This window comes from Medicago sativa, chromosome 4, assembly GCF_051527215.1.
Source record: "Medicago sativa cultivar Bolivia chromosome 4, Bolivia_mono, whole genome shotgun sequence".
Taxonomy (NCBI): Eukaryota; Viridiplantae; Streptophyta; class Magnoliopsida; order Fabales; family Fabaceae; genus Medicago; species Medicago sativa.
The window spans coordinates 95,998,194-96,017,444 of record NC_140752.1 but is presented as its reverse complement, the minus strand read 5'-3'; the positions used below and the strand labels follow the sequence as shown (position 1 = coordinate 96,017,444).

The 19,251-nt window shown below is 34.7% G+C and overlaps 2 protein-coding genes and 1 long non-coding RNA gene across 17 annotated transcripts; 2 read left to right on the top strand and 1 right to left on the bottom strand.

Annotated features, from left to right (window-relative positions):
* The first annotated feature begins 9,560 nt into the window (after positions 1–9,560).
* Positions 9,561–13,044, top strand: LOC146934201 (ubiquitin-conjugating enzyme E2 5-like). 15 transcript variants are annotated; one of them, XR_015007687.1, is made up of 6 exons: positions 9,580–9,975; positions 10,077–10,156; positions 10,728–10,842; positions 11,234–11,330; positions 12,377–12,552; positions 12,687–13,044. XR_015007687.1 is itself a non-coding variant. In XM_085706075.1 (5 exons), exons 1-5 carry the CDS (start codon positions 9,926–9,928, stop codon positions 11,622–11,624), a joined length of 558 nt encoding a protein of 185 aa, XP_085562201.1. In that variant the 5' UTR covers positions 9,561–9,925; the 3' UTR covers positions 11,625–12,370. The 15 variants fall into 15 exon arrangements, 7 of the variants coding, with proteins under 7 accessions (XP_085562201.1, XP_085562205.1, XP_085562206.1 ...); XR_015007685.1 differs by having other exon boundaries at positions 9,585–9,975; positions 11,229–11,330; XR_015007689.1 differs by having other exon boundaries at positions 9,588–9,954.
* A 64-nt stretch (positions 13,045–13,108) lies between these two features.
* LOC146934200 (uncharacterized) lies at positions 13,109–14,097 on the top strand (the record flags this gene model as incomplete). Its single annotated transcript, XM_085707886.1, has 1 exon — positions 13,109–14,097. A coding segment is annotated over one exon (918 nt), but the record flags the coding sequence as incomplete, so codon positions are not given.
* Positions 14,098–15,822: 1,725 nt separating this feature from the next.
* On the bottom strand, positions 15,823–19,196 carry LOC146934199 (uncharacterized). Its single transcript, XR_015007693.1, has 6 exons — positions 18,722–19,196; positions 18,487–18,583; positions 18,154–18,295; positions 18,021–18,065; positions 17,561–17,631; positions 15,823–16,434 (listed from the first exon to the last, which is right to left on the bottom strand). It is a non-coding gene; the product is annotated as an uncharacterized LOC146934199 (long non-coding RNA).
* Between the last annotated feature and the right edge of the window lie 55 nt (positions 19,197–19,251).

Genomic DNA, 19,251 nt, shown 5'->3' with positions numbered 1-19,251 from the left:
TCCCTAAAAAATGTGGTATTTGAACCTTTTCCCACTTTCTTTTGAAAAGAATTAAATGTTCAGTCGTGAAACCAAAAGCGGGTCAAACGCCAGTCAAATGGCATTTCGACCGTCCGAAAAATGACGCGACAGAAATGGCGACTTCACTGGGGAATAAAAGTAAGAGGGTTGAGCCTAACTTGGTGTTATTTAAAATTTGCGCTATAAACTTGCTAAAAAAAATGATTTAAATATCAGATGGAAATTACGTGTATATTTTTTCTCTTTCTTCTATCTCCTTTCTAAACGTGAGTGGTGAGATAAGTCATACACCCGGACTTGACGGAACTTAAGATAGGATCGGGTATAATCATAGTATCCATACCAAGAGTACTCTTCGGTATTGGTACATGTGATAACCCACTCAATGGAGGTATCTTGGAGGTATACGTTTGTCGACGTGAGTACTCGCGTATGGCATGTTACTTTCAAGTGACCGTCGAAGTTGAGAACCATTAGTCACCTTTAACCCATCTTGGCTTTTTAAGACGTAGTGCGGTGGCTAGTCGAGAGTACTCTCGTATTGGTCGTCACGCGATACTACACCCAAACGAGATTAACCGATGAATATTATTGGAACGAGAGTACTCTCGTCACCTAACAAATGTTCGGACGTGGTTGAAAACTTTGGGAACTTGGTAGAACCCGTGATACAGGTACAAATGAAACCATAGTCCTTACCAGATGGCGTTGTTATCCTTGGCTCCAACATATGGACTTAAACCTCACCACATTTTCACTGTTTGTGTAGCATAATCATGCATACATGCATACATGCATAAAAAAAAACTTTTCTCATCAAAACATCGAATGATTTGGATAAGTTTTTGTAAACATCAGAGATATTCCACCTTGAAAGGAGGAACACCAAGAAATACAAACTTTAAAAATCTTAACTAAGCTTCTAATTTTGTTAAGAACTTTTTCCTTGGTTTCGTTCTTACCTTTTGAAAATAGAACCGATTGCAATATCTTTACAAATTTTCAAATGAAATCATGATTCATCTGCAATGTTTACAATTCACCTTGACAAATCTTTCGATAACAAAATTGTACATCTCTTGCATAAGCATTTTATACATCATGTGCACTCATAGTTTCTAGTCCGTGTCTCATACTTTGTCTACAAAAGGTCCATCCGTCAGTAAAGTGGTCCAATGTCTTCATCCAAGTTCAACTTGCATATGCAAACACTCGTATAAACACAAAAAGATGGATCAACTTCAGCAAGAGGTCCATAAGCTTCGGGTGGTACATGGAATGTTTAGCTGTGATTGGGTATTTGCTGATGTTTATTTCTACTACTCATTTGTTCAAAATAACATGTTTGTTTGTTCTTTTATGTTTTTCAAAAAAAAAATAAATAAATCCTTTCGTCCCGCCTGAGACGAAAGTGGACTTTATTAGGGCCTTTTGCTTCATGTATTTTCCATCATTAATAAAAAGTCGCTTCGATCCCGACTTTGCTTTTATTTTGTGCTTTTTTCTAGAAAAAATGGTAATACAAAAAAAAAACCAAAAAAAAATTCTCAAATATCTGCATAATCATAACTTATACTTGTCAAAATCAATAATCAAATCATGCATTAATAAACCCGTTGAATACAATAACCATGCACTCTCTTCCAACTTTGAGTTCTCTATGTCCGAAGATGAAGAAGAGGAAAATGAAGAGACTCCCGATGAGATCTCTTGCATACCGGGGCATCTTAGCCGTCAAAACTGCAAACAAAAAAAAGAAGATTGCCCAGAAGATGACATTCACTTACAAAGACAGACGTGAGATGTTACCGTTACTTTACATGAGTATCATGCTTCAGTACACATTTCAACAGGGGCAATCCCCCCTCCTTCACTCAGTATACATCACGGAGGTCGAAGTCCCGTCGATAGGAGTTCTGCCAAAGTCCAAACTTGATTGAACTTAAAATGCATGACGACCTTGTACAACTATATCAAAAGAGGTTGAAACAAACTTCCAACAAGAAGGTTCGTCCCCATGAAATTCAAGGAAGAGACTTTGTGCTCAAAGAGACGCTACCTTTCCAAACAGACTCCAGGGGCAAGTGGACGCCTAACTATGAAGGCTCGTGTGCAATGTCTTTCGCAACTATGGATGGTGACAAACACACACATCCTATGAAGGCTGGTGCAGTCAAGAAATACTCTGTCAAAAATATGAGCTCGATAAGTCGCAAACCTGAAAAGGCGGCTTAGGCAAAAATTAGAGACACGAACAAAAATGATTATCCTGATAGATTGAAAACCCGAAAGGGCGATCTATGCAAAAGTTAAGGATCATGACAAAGTAACTGCATCCAGTCAGTAACAATCCGCTCGGAGCATACCTGTTATCAAAGAACATCCAATTTGAAGCTTGGGGCATTTCAGTCGAAAAAAAGACCTCCAATATATGGCAAGATAACTGCAGCAAGTCAGTTATGATTCATCTGGGGCATTTCAACTGTCAAAAGAATCTCTGATATGAAGCATCTGCAAATCAATGACTCGGTACAATGAAATTCAAAGTTGTGAGGGAGTATAATGGTTATTATGTTCAATGTATCTTTCCCTTTATAATTACCATTCTTCAAAACTTTTTTGAAATCCGTGGAGCCACGCCTTTGGCATGCTACCACTCCATTACATTAATTTGAGCATGTGCCCATTTATTTGAAATTCTCGTTTATTCGGTTCGTAAAATTTTCTTCTATTTTTGATGTTAATATTTAAAGCAAAAAAAAAAATTTCAAAACCTTTTTTATGTCTTTTGAAAAGCATAAACAACATGTACATTTTCGTTGAACATATGAATAGGTGAAACATACATCAACATCTGTCTCAAGGACATTTAAACTCTGCAAGTATGACCAAATGTCGGGAGATGCCTCTGTCAAAAAAAAAAATCAAAAAAAAGAGAGCTCGCTAAGTCGAAAACCTGAAAAGGTGACTTAGGCAAAAATGAGCGTCCCGGTGGATCGAAAACCTGAAAGGGCGGTCCAGGCAAAAATTAGGGATTCAAAAAAAAAAAAAAAACGAATGAAAAAATGATGAAAAAGACAGAGGCATCACATTTCAAGTGAGCCAAATGAAAGAATGCACTTTATGCTGGTTTGATTAATGGCGACTTCTGCCAGTGATTTGTTTGAAGGGCTGTACCCCGTCAATGCTTGATTCATCCCCAAGTGATGTTATCCCCAATGAAGAGTGTTGAACGATTGTAGCGTGATGTCGGGCAATTTTCCTTTCGACCTGCCCAGCTGTGTCTCATCAATCTTACCATCGTATTGTCATATGAGTCTCATGCATATTCATACACTCATGCATTCATACATTCATACGTTAATACTTTCACATGTTCATACATTCATACATTGATACTTTCACATATTCATACACTCGTAACATTCATACACTCATACATTCATGCATACACAACATATACACAAAGTCATTCATACATGATTACATCAGTCACCCAGAGTCATGTTCGGCCGTATCTCTTCAGTTCGGTCTTTATTTATCATTGCGTCAAGCCACGAGTTTCTACAAATAAACATCTTACATTTACCTTCTTATCATCAAAAGTGTCCTCCTAGTGTGTCTGGCCCAGAGATGTCACTCATTATGAGCCCGGTGGGTTCCGGCGAACTCTTACTTGGCCCGGTGGATTCTGGCAAGCTTTTATCAAAAACCGAGTAGATTCTCGCAAACATCAGCAAGAACATATAGAAAAAAAAAAAAGGGGGGAACACATTTCTATTCTAACCGCGATTTCTACGGGAACAAATCTCCATAGTCCAAGCCAGGACCAGTAACGGTAAACCAAGCAATACCGCTATTGCGACTTCAATCTCTCTTAGAAACGCCATTTCCTCATCTATTTTTTCATAATGGAAGATGCCAATGAGTAGAAGAACGAATGCAAGAAGAGTGATAACAATGAGAATGAAGATAGCCATTTTAAGAAAAATAAGGATGAAGGTTGTGAAAAATGAGAGATGAATGTGAAGTATTTATGGATGGAGGAAGGAATATAGCCGTTAGGTGGAAAGAAAAAGGGGTTTACTTTTCACTATTCATGATTGTTAAAGGAGGGAATGTAGCCGTTATTTAGCTGTTGGGAGGCTCAAACGGTACACACAGATAAATCACCTCATGGTAATGAACAAAAATTAACACTTCACATATCAATCACGTCCAACTGCCAGCCCACCAACGGACGCTTGAGTTTACCTTTTTATCTCATTTCAAGTCACAAAGTTTACCAACGGACCACTTAAGTTTACCTCTTATCATGTCTCAAACGGTTAGTCCTAACCGAGGAACAGTTTGAAATCACATTTTATTTTTCAAAAAAAAAAAAAAAAAGGTGTCATCCCCAATGTGTCTGTTTCAGAGTTTGTCACCAATAAAATTTGTTTCAAGTGGCAGGTCCCACCAAATATTCATCTTTACCAATGTCTATCCAAATTTCCCCAGTAATTGTTCAAACCTTATCTTGATTGTCCTTTACTAATTCAAAAGTAATTGACAAATCTATCTCTCGTTCGTCTGTACCAGTTCAAAGGTAACAGACATTGTCCTTTACTAATTCAAAAGTAATTGACAAATCTATCTCTTGTTCGTCTTTACCAGTTCAAAGGTAACAGACATTGTCCTTTACTAATTCAAAAGTAATTGACAAATTTATTTCTTGTTCGTCTTTACCAGTTCAAAGGTAACAGACATTGTCCTTTACTAAATTCAAAAGTAATTGACAAATTTATTTCTTGTTCGTCTTTACCAGTTCAAAGGTAACAGACATTGTCCTTTACTAATTCAAAAGTAATTGACAAATTTACTTCTTGTTCGTCTTTACCAGTTCAAAGGTAACAGACATTGTCCTTTACTAATTCAAAAGTAATTGACAAATCTATCTCTCGTTCGTCTTTACCAGTTCAAAGGTAACAGACATTGTCCTTTACTAATTCAAAAGTAATAGACAAATTTTATTGCAATGTTCGTCTTTACCATTTCAAAGGTAACAGACATGTCTTTACTACTTCAAAAGTAATAGACAGTTTCATCTTTTATTTAATGTTCGTCTTTACCACAACAAAGGTAACAGACACGTCTTCACTACTTCAAAAGTAATAGACGGTTTTATTTCTTAATGTTCGTCTTTGTCATTTCAAAGGTAACTGACACGTCTTTACTACTTCAAAAGTAATAGACAGTTTTATTTCTTAATGTTCATCTTCACCTAATTCACGGTGACAGACACGTCTTTACTACTTCAAAAGTAATAGACAGTTTCATTCCTTAATGTTTGTCTTTACCAGTTCAAAGGTAACAGACATTGTCCTTTACTAATTCAAAAGTAATTGACAAATCTATCTCTCATTCGTCTTTACCAGTTCAAAGGTAACAGACATTGTCCTTTACTAATTCAAAAGTAATTGACAAATCTATCTCTCGTTCGTCCTTACCAGTTCAAAGGTAGCAGACATTGTCCTTTACTAATTCAAAAGTAATAGACAAATTTAGTTCTTGTTCGTCTTTACCAGTTCAAAGGTAACAGACATTGTCCTTTACTATTTCAAAAGTAATTGACAATTTTATTTCCTGTCATGTTCCTCTTTACCAGTTCAAAGGTCACAAGACTTTGTCTTTTACTACTTCAAAAGTAATAGACACTTTTATTGCTTGTTACGTTTGTCTTTAACTAATTCAAAAGTAATAGACAGTGTTTCATTTGTCTTTTACTACTTCAAAAGTAATTGACGGTTTCTTTCCTCGTAATGTCCGCTATTATCACTTCAAAGGTAATTGGCATTCTTTCCTCCCCAGCAATCATTGTCAGTGTTGTCCCTCAGTCTGCATATGTTTGTCGTTGTTGCATTCATAATTGTATCGCATACATGCATACCACTATATTCATGAGCATTGCATTCATAACATCATAGGTCAAAATTGGTGCACTTTTGGTATTTAAGTCTCTTCGGTCCGATCGAATCAAAGATTCCATCTTCAAAACCTCCGGACGAAGAAAACTTAAATAGGGGCATCTGTCATACCCCAATTTTTGACCTAAGATCCCATTTCATTTGTCTTTTGGCCCGGAGTATTTTTTTTGCCTGTTAATGTACCCTCTTTAATGCTCAAGCTCTCATGAACTTTGTGATCATGCTCAAGCTCTCATGAACATTGTGTTTATGCTCAAGCTCTCATGAACTTTGTGATCATGCTCAAGCTCTCATGAACATTGTGATTATGCTCAAGCTCTCATGAACTTTGTGATCATGCTCAAGCTCTCATGAACATTGTGATGATAATTCATTATTGATTAAATCCATAAAGCAATCACAAAGGAAAGCCATGCGCTAATGCAAAGGAAAATTATCTTTCAATCATGTGCTAATCATTTGGTAAAGATAAAGATGATGACAAAGCCTTAAAGATGAATCTTGATGAGCAAGCAAGCAAAAAGTCATAAAGGAACAAGACTTGGTGACCAAGTGTGCTTAAATAATTAAATAATGGTGTCTTAGTGGCTAAGAAATGCAAGGACATTAACAGCAATGCATCTTGGAGAACAAGCATGAAACAGCTGTAAAAAGATAAGATATTTTTACTGTTCATGTACTTTTCACTGTTCACACACGCTCCTGGTCCAAGACAAGCTCAAGCTCTTAGTGTTAAATGCTGAGGTCGAGGCTGACAAGCTCAAGCTCAGTGTACAAAAGTATGAGACAATGGCAGTTTTGCAATTCCTATCAACAGCAAGGGTCTCTACACAAGGATGAACAGCTGCAGATATTGAAGGCTGAAGGTTGGCTATAAATAGAAGCTTACTCTCAACAAGAAGAGAGGGAAAAAAGAGAAAAAAGGAGAAAGATTTGGAAATACACTCTCAAACCTACAATCAAGCAATAAATTCATCAAGCAATCTCAAGATCAAAAATACTCTAACAGTACAAAATCATATTTTCACATCATAAAACCAGTCACACAACCACCACTTAAACCACCACAAATCCATAACCCATCACACCCTAAACCAAACCGCATCACAACTCTATCCAAGTCCACCAAGCCGATTTGAAACCTGCACAAAGCCGGTCACAGCAGAAGCCATTTTCAAGAAAAGGTAGTATTTCATTTCTTAGATCCAGGCTTAACTCTAACTCTTTCAAAAATCTTGAGGTTGTCTTGCTCGACCTCAGCTTTAATTTCTAGAGGTTGAGCTTGTCTTGCTCAATTTCTAGAGGTTGAGCTTGTCTTGCTCAACCTCAGCTCTAATTTCTAGAGGTTGAGTTTGTCTTGCTCGACCTCAGCTTTAATTTCTACCTAGAACTACGTAGCTTTGATTTCTCCATAGCACCTGGAGATACGTAGGAGCAAGATGAAACTCTTGTCAAGCACAATAATAAAAAACCCTTTTTTGCATTTAAAATCACAAAAATATTTTCATAAACAAACCTTGATCTTAAATCAAGTGACCGTCTTTTTCATTTTTATTTTCTTAATCAAACTTCAATCAATTTAATCTTACTTCAAGTCTATTCCTTTCAATATTAAAAAATACAAACCAATTCCAATTTGCCATTTGGCTTTTCATTTTTAAACCTTTTTCAAAAACCATAAAAAACCCAAAACCAATCAAACGTCAATTTCTACCCCGAACTACGAGGTTTTGATCCCTCACGGGTACGTAGGCAAAAGACACACGTCTTTCCAAATCAATAAAAATGTAGATAAATTAGGTCTCTATTTTCTTTATCATTTCAAGTTCCATTTTTTAAAGCAAGCAAGTTTATAGCACAAAAGTTAAATAAAATCAAGAGGTTCTCGTAGAGTACTACGAATATTTAGGGTGCTTAACACCTTCCCTAAATATAACCAACCCCCGAACCCTTAATCCCTAAAAAATGTGGTATTTGAACCTTTTCCCACTTTCTTTTGAAAAGAATTAAATGTTCAGTCGTGAAACCAAAAGCGGGTCAAACGTCAGTCAAATGGCATTTCGACCGTCCGAAAAATGACGCGACAATGACGAAGTGGAATTTGGATCTTTTGATGATGGTTTCGGAAGGAAAGCTATCAGGCATCCATCTATGGAATTCATGGAGTGTACAGAGAACGAGCAATGCTTTGATTTTGAGTAGACAAAACTGTTTAGTGAGCCGTTTTGAGGTTGAAAAAAATAACTTCTTAGATCAGACTTGTATACAACTCTCTTTCTGCTTTCTCCTTTATCAAGAATGCATTTAGTGCTGTAAAACTTTTTTTCTTCCCCTTTTGGACAGCATTTGTGCTGTAAAGACCTTTTTTTTGTGGCAGGTATTTGACTTTGGAATAGAACCCAATTTTTTCTTTTCATGAGGTTTTTTTCTACTAGAAAAAATAAAAAATTTAATTGACGAGGCTTGAGTAATGAAATAAACCTTGTGGAACCCTTACGGCAGCAACTATCAGCTCCACTCCTCGTCCCGTTGTACTACGGGCAACATCCATTATGGATATCTTCCCTTTGCCAACAATCACCACATTTTCCTCGCTCGAATCAAGCCTTCAGCTGCATTCTGTGAAGATACCCACCGCTGCTGCTCTACATTAGCTCATATCCTACTTGTACTAAAACAAACAAATGTAGGTAAAGATTTTAGTTTTGACAGTTTTTGTCGTTGTTGCGAAATTTCTTTTTGTATTAGGTTTGCTTTTGGTTAGATTGTTTTAAGAATGCACATAAGAGTTTGATGAAGAGTTTTTTTTTCTTTTTTTTAAGGAGTTTGATGAAGAGTTTTGTTATTTGAACAACCATTTGATTAACAGCTTTTGAGACAACCATAATTTTACAAAGAAAAAGGGGTATTGACACAAAAACCAAAACAATAGAAAGAGAAAGGAAAAACATAATGTGAGTATGAGAGAGAAAGTTGTTACAATCAAATGAGTATTAGTATATGTTTGGTTTCCCGTTTGCAAAACACAAAAATACGTTTGTACGCTTTCCGATATGTTTTTGCTGTGATTCTTGGAAGCTCCAAATACTACTTCTACATTAACGTGGTTTTTTGCCGTGATTTCTATCAAACTCCGTTTTGTAAACACAATGTCAAACATACACTTAACATCCAAACATGCACATCAAGAGTTAACGCACCTAGAGATCACTCCTCAAGCACCTATAGAGTTTGTGGATCATGCGTGGAACAAACAGGTAGGTTGCCTTATCTGCAACTTGTACTCGCAGACATCATCTACATTCTCCAAACTCCTAATATGAACCTTGAATCACATCTTATTAGCCGCGACGCGAATAAATGTACAAACCTTTGCACATCGAACTCACCCTACTTCTTTCAACTTATTTGTGGAATTTTTCTTTTGTTTTATTAGACATTCTCATATGTAATGATTCCCTTGGTGCAACTTCCTTCGCTTTGGATGGTTAATGCAATGTTATTATTAGTAGAAAAATATATTTCCTTTATCGCATAATAAGTGTCATATCCAAACAAAACTGTCTCAAAATAAATATTGTTTTTTTTTTGGTAGTGGAAATAAATATTGTTTGTCAACATAATATTATTACTCTATTTGTTCTACAAAAATTAGCGTATTAGACCATTTAAGTCTTTGTTACACAAAACTGTAATTTCTATTTTTGTGCATCCCACTTGAGTCTTTGTTCTATATTTTTTATTTTAGGGCGAAATATATCACGAAAAGTGAAAACTTTCTCATTTGGACCAATCATACTCCACTTAAAAAAATTAAACATAGTCACAAAGTTTCTTCTTGTGTTTCATATTTTGGTCTTAATCATATCATTATTTCAAGCAGAAGCTCACTCTACTGTGCAAAAATAGCAACACACCAACGAAAGAGAAGCGAGAGAATGTCTTCCCCAAGCAAAGGCCGAGACATGTACTTGACGAAGCTGTCTCTGTAACAAAAAAATTTGATTTTTTTTGTTTCTGATTTCAAACAGAGTTTTTTTTCCCCCTCTAAATTTGTAATCTTTTTGTAATTGGGTTGTTGTGAATCAGGTTGATGACTGATTACAAAGTGGAGATGATCAATGATGGCATGCAAGAGTTCTTTGTTCAATTTCATAAACCTAAACATAGTAAATTTCTAACATCCCTTGTATCAATTTTTTCCCCTCTTTGTGTGGAATTTCATTGAATATGATTTATACAACTTTTTCTTTGTGCCAATTGAAATGTTCTTCCTTTAGTACTATAGATTCTATATGTTTCAATTCTATGTGTGGTGTTATCAGCAGTCAACAGCTGCTGCTGACCTATGGATTATGTCTTATAATTATGTACCTTACTTGTTTGCTCATTTTCCTCAATGAGGATCAGTTGCAGGTTAACACCAACACAAATTATTTCTTGACATCAAAATTTTGTTGTTGAATGTTTCCTTTAGTTTGTGTTTATTTTTGAAATGTGTGTAAGTTGCAGAGGGTTAAAAGTTAAGAGAGAGAGAGAGAGAGAGAGAGAGAGAGAGAGAGAGAGAGAGAGAGAGAGAGAGAGAGAGAGAGAGAGAGAGAGAGTTGAGCCTATAAAGTGTCGCATACAGTGTTTGTATTTTGATGCTCAAATAACACAACTGTGACTTTAGAGGGGGAACTGAAGTGGGTTTATCTTCTTCTCTTTGTTGTCGCTCACTTTTATTCCAACTCATTACAGGTCCATATCAAGAAGGTGTATGGAAGATAAGAGTGAAGCTACCTGATGTTTACCCTTATAAGTCTCCTTCTATGGGTTTTGTTAACAAAGTTTACCATCCTAATGTTGATGAAATGTGAGTTATTCATTATTTTCTAAGGGACAAAAGATTTTTAATAATGAAGTTCAGGGTTCAAACCCTAGAAACGAGCATGACTGCTATCTTAATAACATTTTCCTATCAAAAAAAAAGCTTCCTTGTTTACTGTCATTTTAAATCTTATAAACTTTTACAAGTTAGATCTTTTAAAATCCATTTTAAAATTACAAAATCTTATTATTCATTATATTTTTATATTGTCTATACAAGGATTTATATGTCAAAAAAATATTTTAAGATTTGACCTAATACATTTGCCTAAGTTTGATTATTGCATACCTGACCTAATCAGGTCAGACTTTATTATTTATTTATTTTTATGAGAAAAAGTTTAAGTGAGTTGAGCTTCGGGGGCTCTTCAGGGCAGGCCTCAAGGCTCACCGAGCGTCAAGAAAGGTACTTGCAAATCACCCTCCAAAGAGCTCCACATGCTGGCAATGGGAGTTGAACCCACGACATTGCAGGTGAGTCAAATCTTTTTTGTCAGCAAAATTTACCATCCTAATGTTATGCAATGTGAGTTTTTTTTATTGTTTTCCAAGGGACACCTAAAGAGTTTTAAGAAGTTCAGGGTTCAAACGCTGGAAACGAACATTAATTTGATAATATTTTCCTATCAAAAAAGTTATTCAAAATTTATTATCATTTTAAATCTTATAAATTTTTACGAGTTAGATCTTTTAAAATCCAATTTAAAATTACAAAATAGTATACGTCATTATATTTCTATATTTCCTTTTAAAATATACAAGACTTGAAAAAAAAAAAGATTTTTATATGTCAAAATAATCTTGAGATTTTACCCAATACATTCTCCTACGCTTGATTATCGCATACCTGACCCAACCAGGTTAGATTTTATCATTATTGAACAATATTATCAACAATACAACAAAGATTAATATATTTTGTTGGAAATCCCGCTTTCATTGCGGGCGGCCTAATTGCGACATTTGGTTGCCTTCTTGCAACCGCCAACACTTTCATTGTGTTGGATGGGAATGGTGGGATATAGTCCCACATTGCTTAGAGGTATGGCATGTGTAGTTTTTATAAAGCTTGGGAAGCTCACACCTTACAACCCGGTTTAATAAGCTTGAGTTAGGCCCAACTCAAATTCTAAATTATATACGAGGAAAAAGTTGTGTTGATTATACTTTTTTTTTCTTTCTCTACACATTATTATTTTATTATTATAATTTCATTTACTTTTGTAACTTCGAATATATTTGATAAAAATTAACGGGGGGGCCTTTGGGAAATTATAAGTTCAGAAGTCATTTCTCAAATCTTGTAAATTCATACAAGTTAGATCTATTAAATTCCATTTTAAAATTACAAAATCTTATAAATCATTATAACTTTATATTGTCTTTTACCATATATAAGATTTTCATATGTCAAAATAATCTTTTAAGATCTGACCAAATGCATCTCCCTAAGTTTGATTAAGGAAATAGATTCCGTGCATCCCCCCAAGTTTGATTTTTTTTTTTTTTTATCATCGTAGGTTTGACTTGACCTAATCGATTCGGGCTTTATCGGACCGGACTAAAATGGGCCTGGCCCACCAATTAACAACCCTAGTATTTAGCATTATAAAGGAACAACAACAAGAAGTGTTTGATGTTTTTAATGTCAAAAAATCATTTTGTTGGGAGTTCAAAGAAGGGGAATGAAATAAAGGTAACAAAATACCCTGAGAGAAGAGGAGGGTTTAATTCTCATAATCTCTTCAACCTTAATCATTTGTTTTCGCGATGTATTTATCATCCTTTTGAATTTTAACCTAATATTCAGCTCACTTTTTTCATTTGCAGCATTGAAATTCAACAGCAGCGCCAGTTAGTACCACCATCAATTCTCAATAATTTTCAGTTTTCAACTTCGATCTTGTGACGTAATTGTGCCTATCTCTTCACACTGCCATGAAACCCTTCATTTCCTTGTTGTCACCGCCATTTTTTTTTATGTATTAGTTACCAGCTAGAGGTCTTGGTCAATCTGCTAATAAAAATATCAAATGGTCACCACAACCCTTCATACTCTTTTATCAATTTTGTGTACTTATTACATTACTCCTTCACCAGTATATGTTAATGTTATGTCTTGATCAGCTTTCACTGTAAATTGTTGTTCTGTGTTTTGTACCATCAACATATACAAAAGTACAAGCTAGGGTTTTTTTTTTTGCCTCTAGTTTTGTGATCAAATTCAACTCATATCTTTATAGAAGTAGAGAGTCACAAGTTCATGGCAAACGGGTCTTTCCCTTGATCGCCTTGAAACTGAAACTTTCACTAAATTTCATGCAAATGGCGATTGTCTTGTCGAGGATCCTGTTGATAGTGCTGATCCTCACAAACCTAGACAAAAATCTGTGTTTTGTCAATTTTTTTCGGTTTACCAAGAGGAGAATTGTATTAGAGGCAATGTGAGGCCTGAGCCGGTGATGCTCGGTGTCAGTCAATTGCTTGATTTATACCAACTTTTCTCCCTTGTGAAGGAAAAAGGAGGGTATGCTGCAGTATCGAGAAAAGGGTTGTGGGACTCTGTGATAGTTGATCTGGGTTTGGACCTTAATGTTTTGGCTTCAGTGAAAACAGTTTATGAAAAATATCTGAGTGATTTCGAAGGTTGGCTCAGCAAAACTTTCGAAGAAAAGAGTTTCAAAAATTGGAATGGTGGGTGTTTGAATTCATTGCCAATAGATCTAGAAAAAGAGCTCCAAAGCCTTTCATTCTCAAATCTAAAGGACAAAGATGATCATTTTGTCACGTTAGAGCCAAGTAACATAATTAAGCACATTGATTTGGTTAACCACAAGAGTGATGGTAATTTATTGGACACTAAAAACCAAAACAACAAATGTGAGGGTGTCCCAAATTTTAACGGTGATGGTAATGAGGATGACAATGAAAAATTCGGCACTGGTGTCAAGGATGATCTAGCCGCTTCTTTTGAATTTCATGCTCGCAAACGTAAAAGGGAATCATTATCGGAAATGATAGACTGGACGAAGAATATCGCAATACACCTATTTGATCCTGAGGAGTATAAAGGAGGCCATGACTTTTTTGTTCAGATGCTGAAGGCAAGAGATGTTCTGTTGGTCAGAAAGCATGCAGAACCAAACAATGGGTCATCATCAAAGGTATAATTTCAATGCACATGATGATTTTATACATGATTTTACACATTGGATTTTTTGTGTTTCATATCCTGAACCAGAATGTTTTCACATGAATGGCTAGTTATCTTTTTATTGTATTTATGATTAGCATTATAATGTACTTAATTCGGCATATTCATGTTACATTATCGCACATTAATTAAATCCTAAGAAAAATGCTAGATCAAAATTATATATATATATATATATATATATATATATATATATATATATAATTATAATTTTATTATTAATAATAATTAATAAAATTAAAATTTCGCACCCCCTAACTCAGGGTCTTGGATACGCCACTGATCGTAATCTATCGTTTTCTTTCCTAAAATAATTAATATACATAAATTCCAAAATCTAAGCTTGCTAACTGCTATAGGTCTAACTAGAATGATGACCCGTGCGCCGCACGGGTCTTGTAAGCTAGTATAATGCAATCAATAGTTGGTGGATGTAAAAAATATAAATGAAGATATTACATTGTACTATACAATTAAAACAAAAATGAATTTGTAGAAAGACTGAAAATAGTAATAATAAATTTGGATAGTCGTTGATAATTAAAAAAAATTGGTAGTTGAAGTTTGAAAATCTTAGTGCATTTGAACATCTTAGTGCATAAAATTACCAATGCAAGTGCTTCGTAATTATTCAATAAAATTACCAATGTACGTATTTTGTAATTATTCAATGGCAACAACGTAAAATCTCATTCTAACAACGTAAATGTCCTTATTCTAATAAGACTAAGGAGAATTGAGCGAGGGATCAATTCGTATTTTTTGGGAATGAGTTGCAGACAAAATTAGTTATCATAATTACGAAATACTTCTTTTTAGACCACATTTGAAGTTACAGTAGCATTTTCACCATCTTCATTGATTATTGATATTTTCAATTTTTATTGTGAAGTAACTCTTGAAATTGCAACGTATAGTTGATCATGTGAAAGCACATACGTTGGAAGATATATTACAACATATTCAAGAGATTGCCCTTACTCTTATTAGAATCTAGAATCTAGAATACATAAATCAATTTCGCTACAAATAATTAGAACTGCTTATTACAAATTTGAAGCTTATTGCAACAACGAAGGTGATTACAAATGTAAAGAACATTGTATTTCAATGACAACAACGTAAAATCTCATTACCAATGCACACAAAGTAATTCATACTATAGTAAAATTTATGCCTTTACCAATACCAAATTGATCCCTCGCTCAATTCTCCTTAGTTCAGTTAAATTTCATTTGATGGCTCTCACAATCTGTTTAAATAAGTGTCTTATTTGTACTCACAACACTGATTTTGAAAATTATTAAAAACAATTTATAAGAACGATAAAGTATTACGCAGCAGTAAGAAAAGGTACAATAAACATAGGAACTTGAGGTACCAAACAAAAATATTACATTATTATATCAAACAAAAACATTCCCAGAAATATGTTAGTAACAATGATTTTACAATTTGTACCAACAAAAAAAACAATGATTTTAGAATGATTTTTTGGTCGTACGATAAATAAAAATGAAAAGTGAATAGACATTCGATATATTAATAGTTAGAAGACTCAATTGATACTAACAATTTACTAAAAAAAAAATGATACTAACAATTATAGTAGATAGATCTTGTCAAAAAAAAATAAAATTATAGTAGATTGACAATTATAATAGATATACAATAACTCATGTCTTTAGTTAATAAACGGGTGTCAATAATTTTAAATTTTCATTTGGGTTGATGGTGGTCTCTTTCCAATCATTTATTTTTTTAAATCGGCAAATATTATTCTCGTCGAGATTGTGTAAGCAACACGAAATTCTCGCGGACCAAAACAACCAAGAAGAAAGAGTACACATGAACACTAAAACAAACACCTATGATAACCACCCATAACAAAGCTAAAAACATAAGCTTTATAGCCCAAAAATAGTTGCTGCTAAAGGGAAAATATCACAGAAGCAGCAACACAACCTAACTAAAAAAAGCACACCAGCTACCACTAAACAACCCACCACATCTAACTATGATGCTAACATATTCCAACACAATTTAAAACAACCGCACACTTGCTTGAGCCAAACAGCAAGCTTCTAGCTGAAACCGAAACCAAAAAAGAGAATACTCCAGCATCACAGTGAAACTCCACCTTCTGCACCTAAAACCGGTCAGCAACAAACTTCAACACAAAACCAAAAAACCAGCAGCCGGACAATCCCACAGCACCACCTCACCAAAAGGAATACCGCTGCGTAACTATGCTAAAACCGCTTGCAGCCCCTGTTGATTTTCTAATTGATTTTCTATTTGGTGTTTTCTCTAAATCTGTTAGCACCAGATCAAACTTGTTATTTCAGTCAATGGCTACGCTACCTGCAGATAAAAAACAAATGGCATAAGTCCTTGAAACTTTTTAACGGCGCAATAAAGGAAGGGTGACTAACCATTAACTTTTAAAAACACAATCTGTTAAGGGTTCAAGCATTTAAAGATGCATGGAGATAACTAAAACCTCCCACTGCCATGAAACTATGAAAGAACTTAAACCTGCCACTGTCAAGATGACTAACTACGCAACATAAACATGGAAAGAGAAAACAACCCAGCTGCCAAAACTATAACAAAATACACTAAAATTTGGACCTTATGATGTCTTCAAACACGGTCACAACCTATAAATCCTCAAAACTAACAATAGCGCTAAAAAGTTCTGATCTCAATATATGATCGCAGAAAGAAAAGAACCACAAAGTATGGCTTGAACATACACCAGCATGACTTCATCAATAGTAGATAAATGCAATAACTTAAGAAATATCAGTTAAAAATCATTCATACTTCAATCCAAGTTCTAGTTTGGTTTAACTAACTTTGGTGGTTCACAATTTCAAAATAGGCCTTCTCATTACTTCATTAAACTGAAATTTTCTCATTAAAAGCCTGCAAATTTCATACATGGTAGGATATGAGTGAAACTATTAGTATTCATTTAACATGAAGAACCAAATTCATAAAAAAACTCATCTCATACTACCAAGCATTTCTAAACTCCAGCAAATGAATCAAATCGAGAACTAAAAGAATCACAGACAAAAATAATAGTTGTATAGTTTAAAATTCCAACAAACAAAACGAATCAACTTAATATGCAGTACTCAATATAAGAGATAATGTCAAAGGAGATTGAAGGAGGATGGAGAAGAAAAAGAAACGATTAAATATGAGTCTGTACATGGTAGATTAAGAGTAAGATGAGAAATTAGGGTTTGTATAAGTCATAAAAAATAACGATTAAATATGATAGAGATTTGGATATGTCTCTGACTCGAATATAATTATGTCTGCGACTGTCAATGTCAATGTTTGTCATGTGACTGCAACTGCCAACATATCACAACTGCACCTATTATTTTCTCCAGCTATAAGCACAATCACTTGAGACATATCACATACCATAAACACAAATAAAGTCGATATATCTCGTCAAAAAATCACATACCTTAATTCTCTTCCTTCATCTATTTATCGGTTATGTCTCACGGTGTGGTTGGTGCGCGGCCAAGCAAATCACTTGAGACATATCGGGAACCATTAAAATGTCTTAGTGAATTAAACATAGTATAGTAAACTATATACATGGAAAACTGAAATATGTGTGATAGATCAATTGCTCAAAGCTGAAACTTTAGAATCTACAGATTTCGATGCTCTATTTGCTTGAAAGAAAAAATAGCAGTGCTACATAATAAATAGATTATCATCAATACAACTAATGGGTCTCAATTGATTTAACGTTCATAAAGTTGTTAAATCTAGGGTATTCACAAAATTTAAGGGACTGAATGAAAACATAAACTTATTACTAATATCAGCCAAACCAACTTTTTAATCAACATTTGCGCAAAGGATGGAAGAATAATGATTGAAATTTCTGCAAAAAGAAGGATAAACTAACTCACTGTCAGCCTTGATCATCCCATCCATTGCAACATGGTGCGTGATATCTAAAACGTAAAGTAGCAACCAATCAAAAACCAAAATCATAAATGGAATCATCAACCAAAAAAAAAAAAGTGATTGTATAATACTCACAATGAAGTCCTAACATACAAAAAAATGCTTTCATCATAGTGATGCACTTAGAGCGCTCAACATTGAAAATCTGATCAAGAACAATGGCCAAATAGAAATTAACTTCCAAATGTGTTCGTCAAAACCACCAAGAGAACCAATCCTGAAATATAAAATTAGTAGAACTACTATTTAAAATCTCAATTCACTTCCAAATATAAGATGAAATACCAAATCATAAACCGGAGAAACCATAAACAAATTCAGATAAATTATTTACACATAAATAAGGAAAAAAAAGGGTTAACATCAAATCCTTTCATGAAAATCCTTTGAGGAACCAACAAACCCTACATCTGTAATCTTTCTAGTCATCTTCTGCTACAGTCTTCAATCCATCCAATTCACAGTTCCATAAATTCGATCAACAATCACTGACATTCATAGCTAACTGTTGGCAAATTCATTTCAGAACAAATCAATAATGATAAATCAAATTTTCTAAAATGAATCAACCCACTAAAATAATGAAACGAAGAAAAAAAGATCAAATGATTGAAGCATAAGGAAATATGGAAATCGAAAAAACCTGTAAAAATTGATCTCCTCCAGTTAACTCCACCGCAATCCACTCTCGCTACCACAAACACCATCAATCGCTCACTGAATCGCTCTCGGTTCTGCTTGTTATGTTGCCACTGCCGTATCAGTTCCGGAGAGAGGGAGTTTGAATTTGAGAAGGAAAAATTGAAAATGGGTTTTGGAGAAGAGGTGGAAGAAGATATTCGGTTTTGAGAGAGAGAGAGAGAGAGAGAGAGAGAGAGAGAGGAGGCTGGTAGTGAGAATGAGAAGAGTGGATCGTCGCCGGTCGTGGTCACCGACGATGAAGATTTAGATTGTAATGAAGGAGGAGAGAAGAGAAGGCCAGAGTTAGTGATGGTGGTGATATGGCTGCGGCGGAGATGAAATGGAGGGTTAGGTCAGAATGATTGTTTTCAAGGAAGAGAAACAGGCTTGTTGAGTGCGCGTACAGTTGTTTGGCTTTTTTTTCTCTATAGCTGTTTCGTAATTAAGGTTTAGGTCAGGGTTAAAACAGGTATTTTATTTGCTAGGGTTTAG

Excerpts from the sequence above, each read along its gene's own strand:
- LOC146934201 (XM_085706075.1), top strand. The coding sequence starts at position 9,926 with ATGTCTTCCCCAAGCAAAGGCCGAGACATGTACTTGACGAAGCTGTCT. Across the intron at positions 10,157-10,727 it reads ATTTCATAAACCTAAACATA|GTCCATATCAAGAAGGTGTA; the intron begins GTAAATTTCTAA and ends AACTCATTACAG. Across the intron at positions 11,331-11,408 it reads TTGAACCCACGACATTGCAG|GGACACCTAAAGAGTTTTAA; the intron begins GTGAGTCAAATC and ends TTGTTTTCCAAG.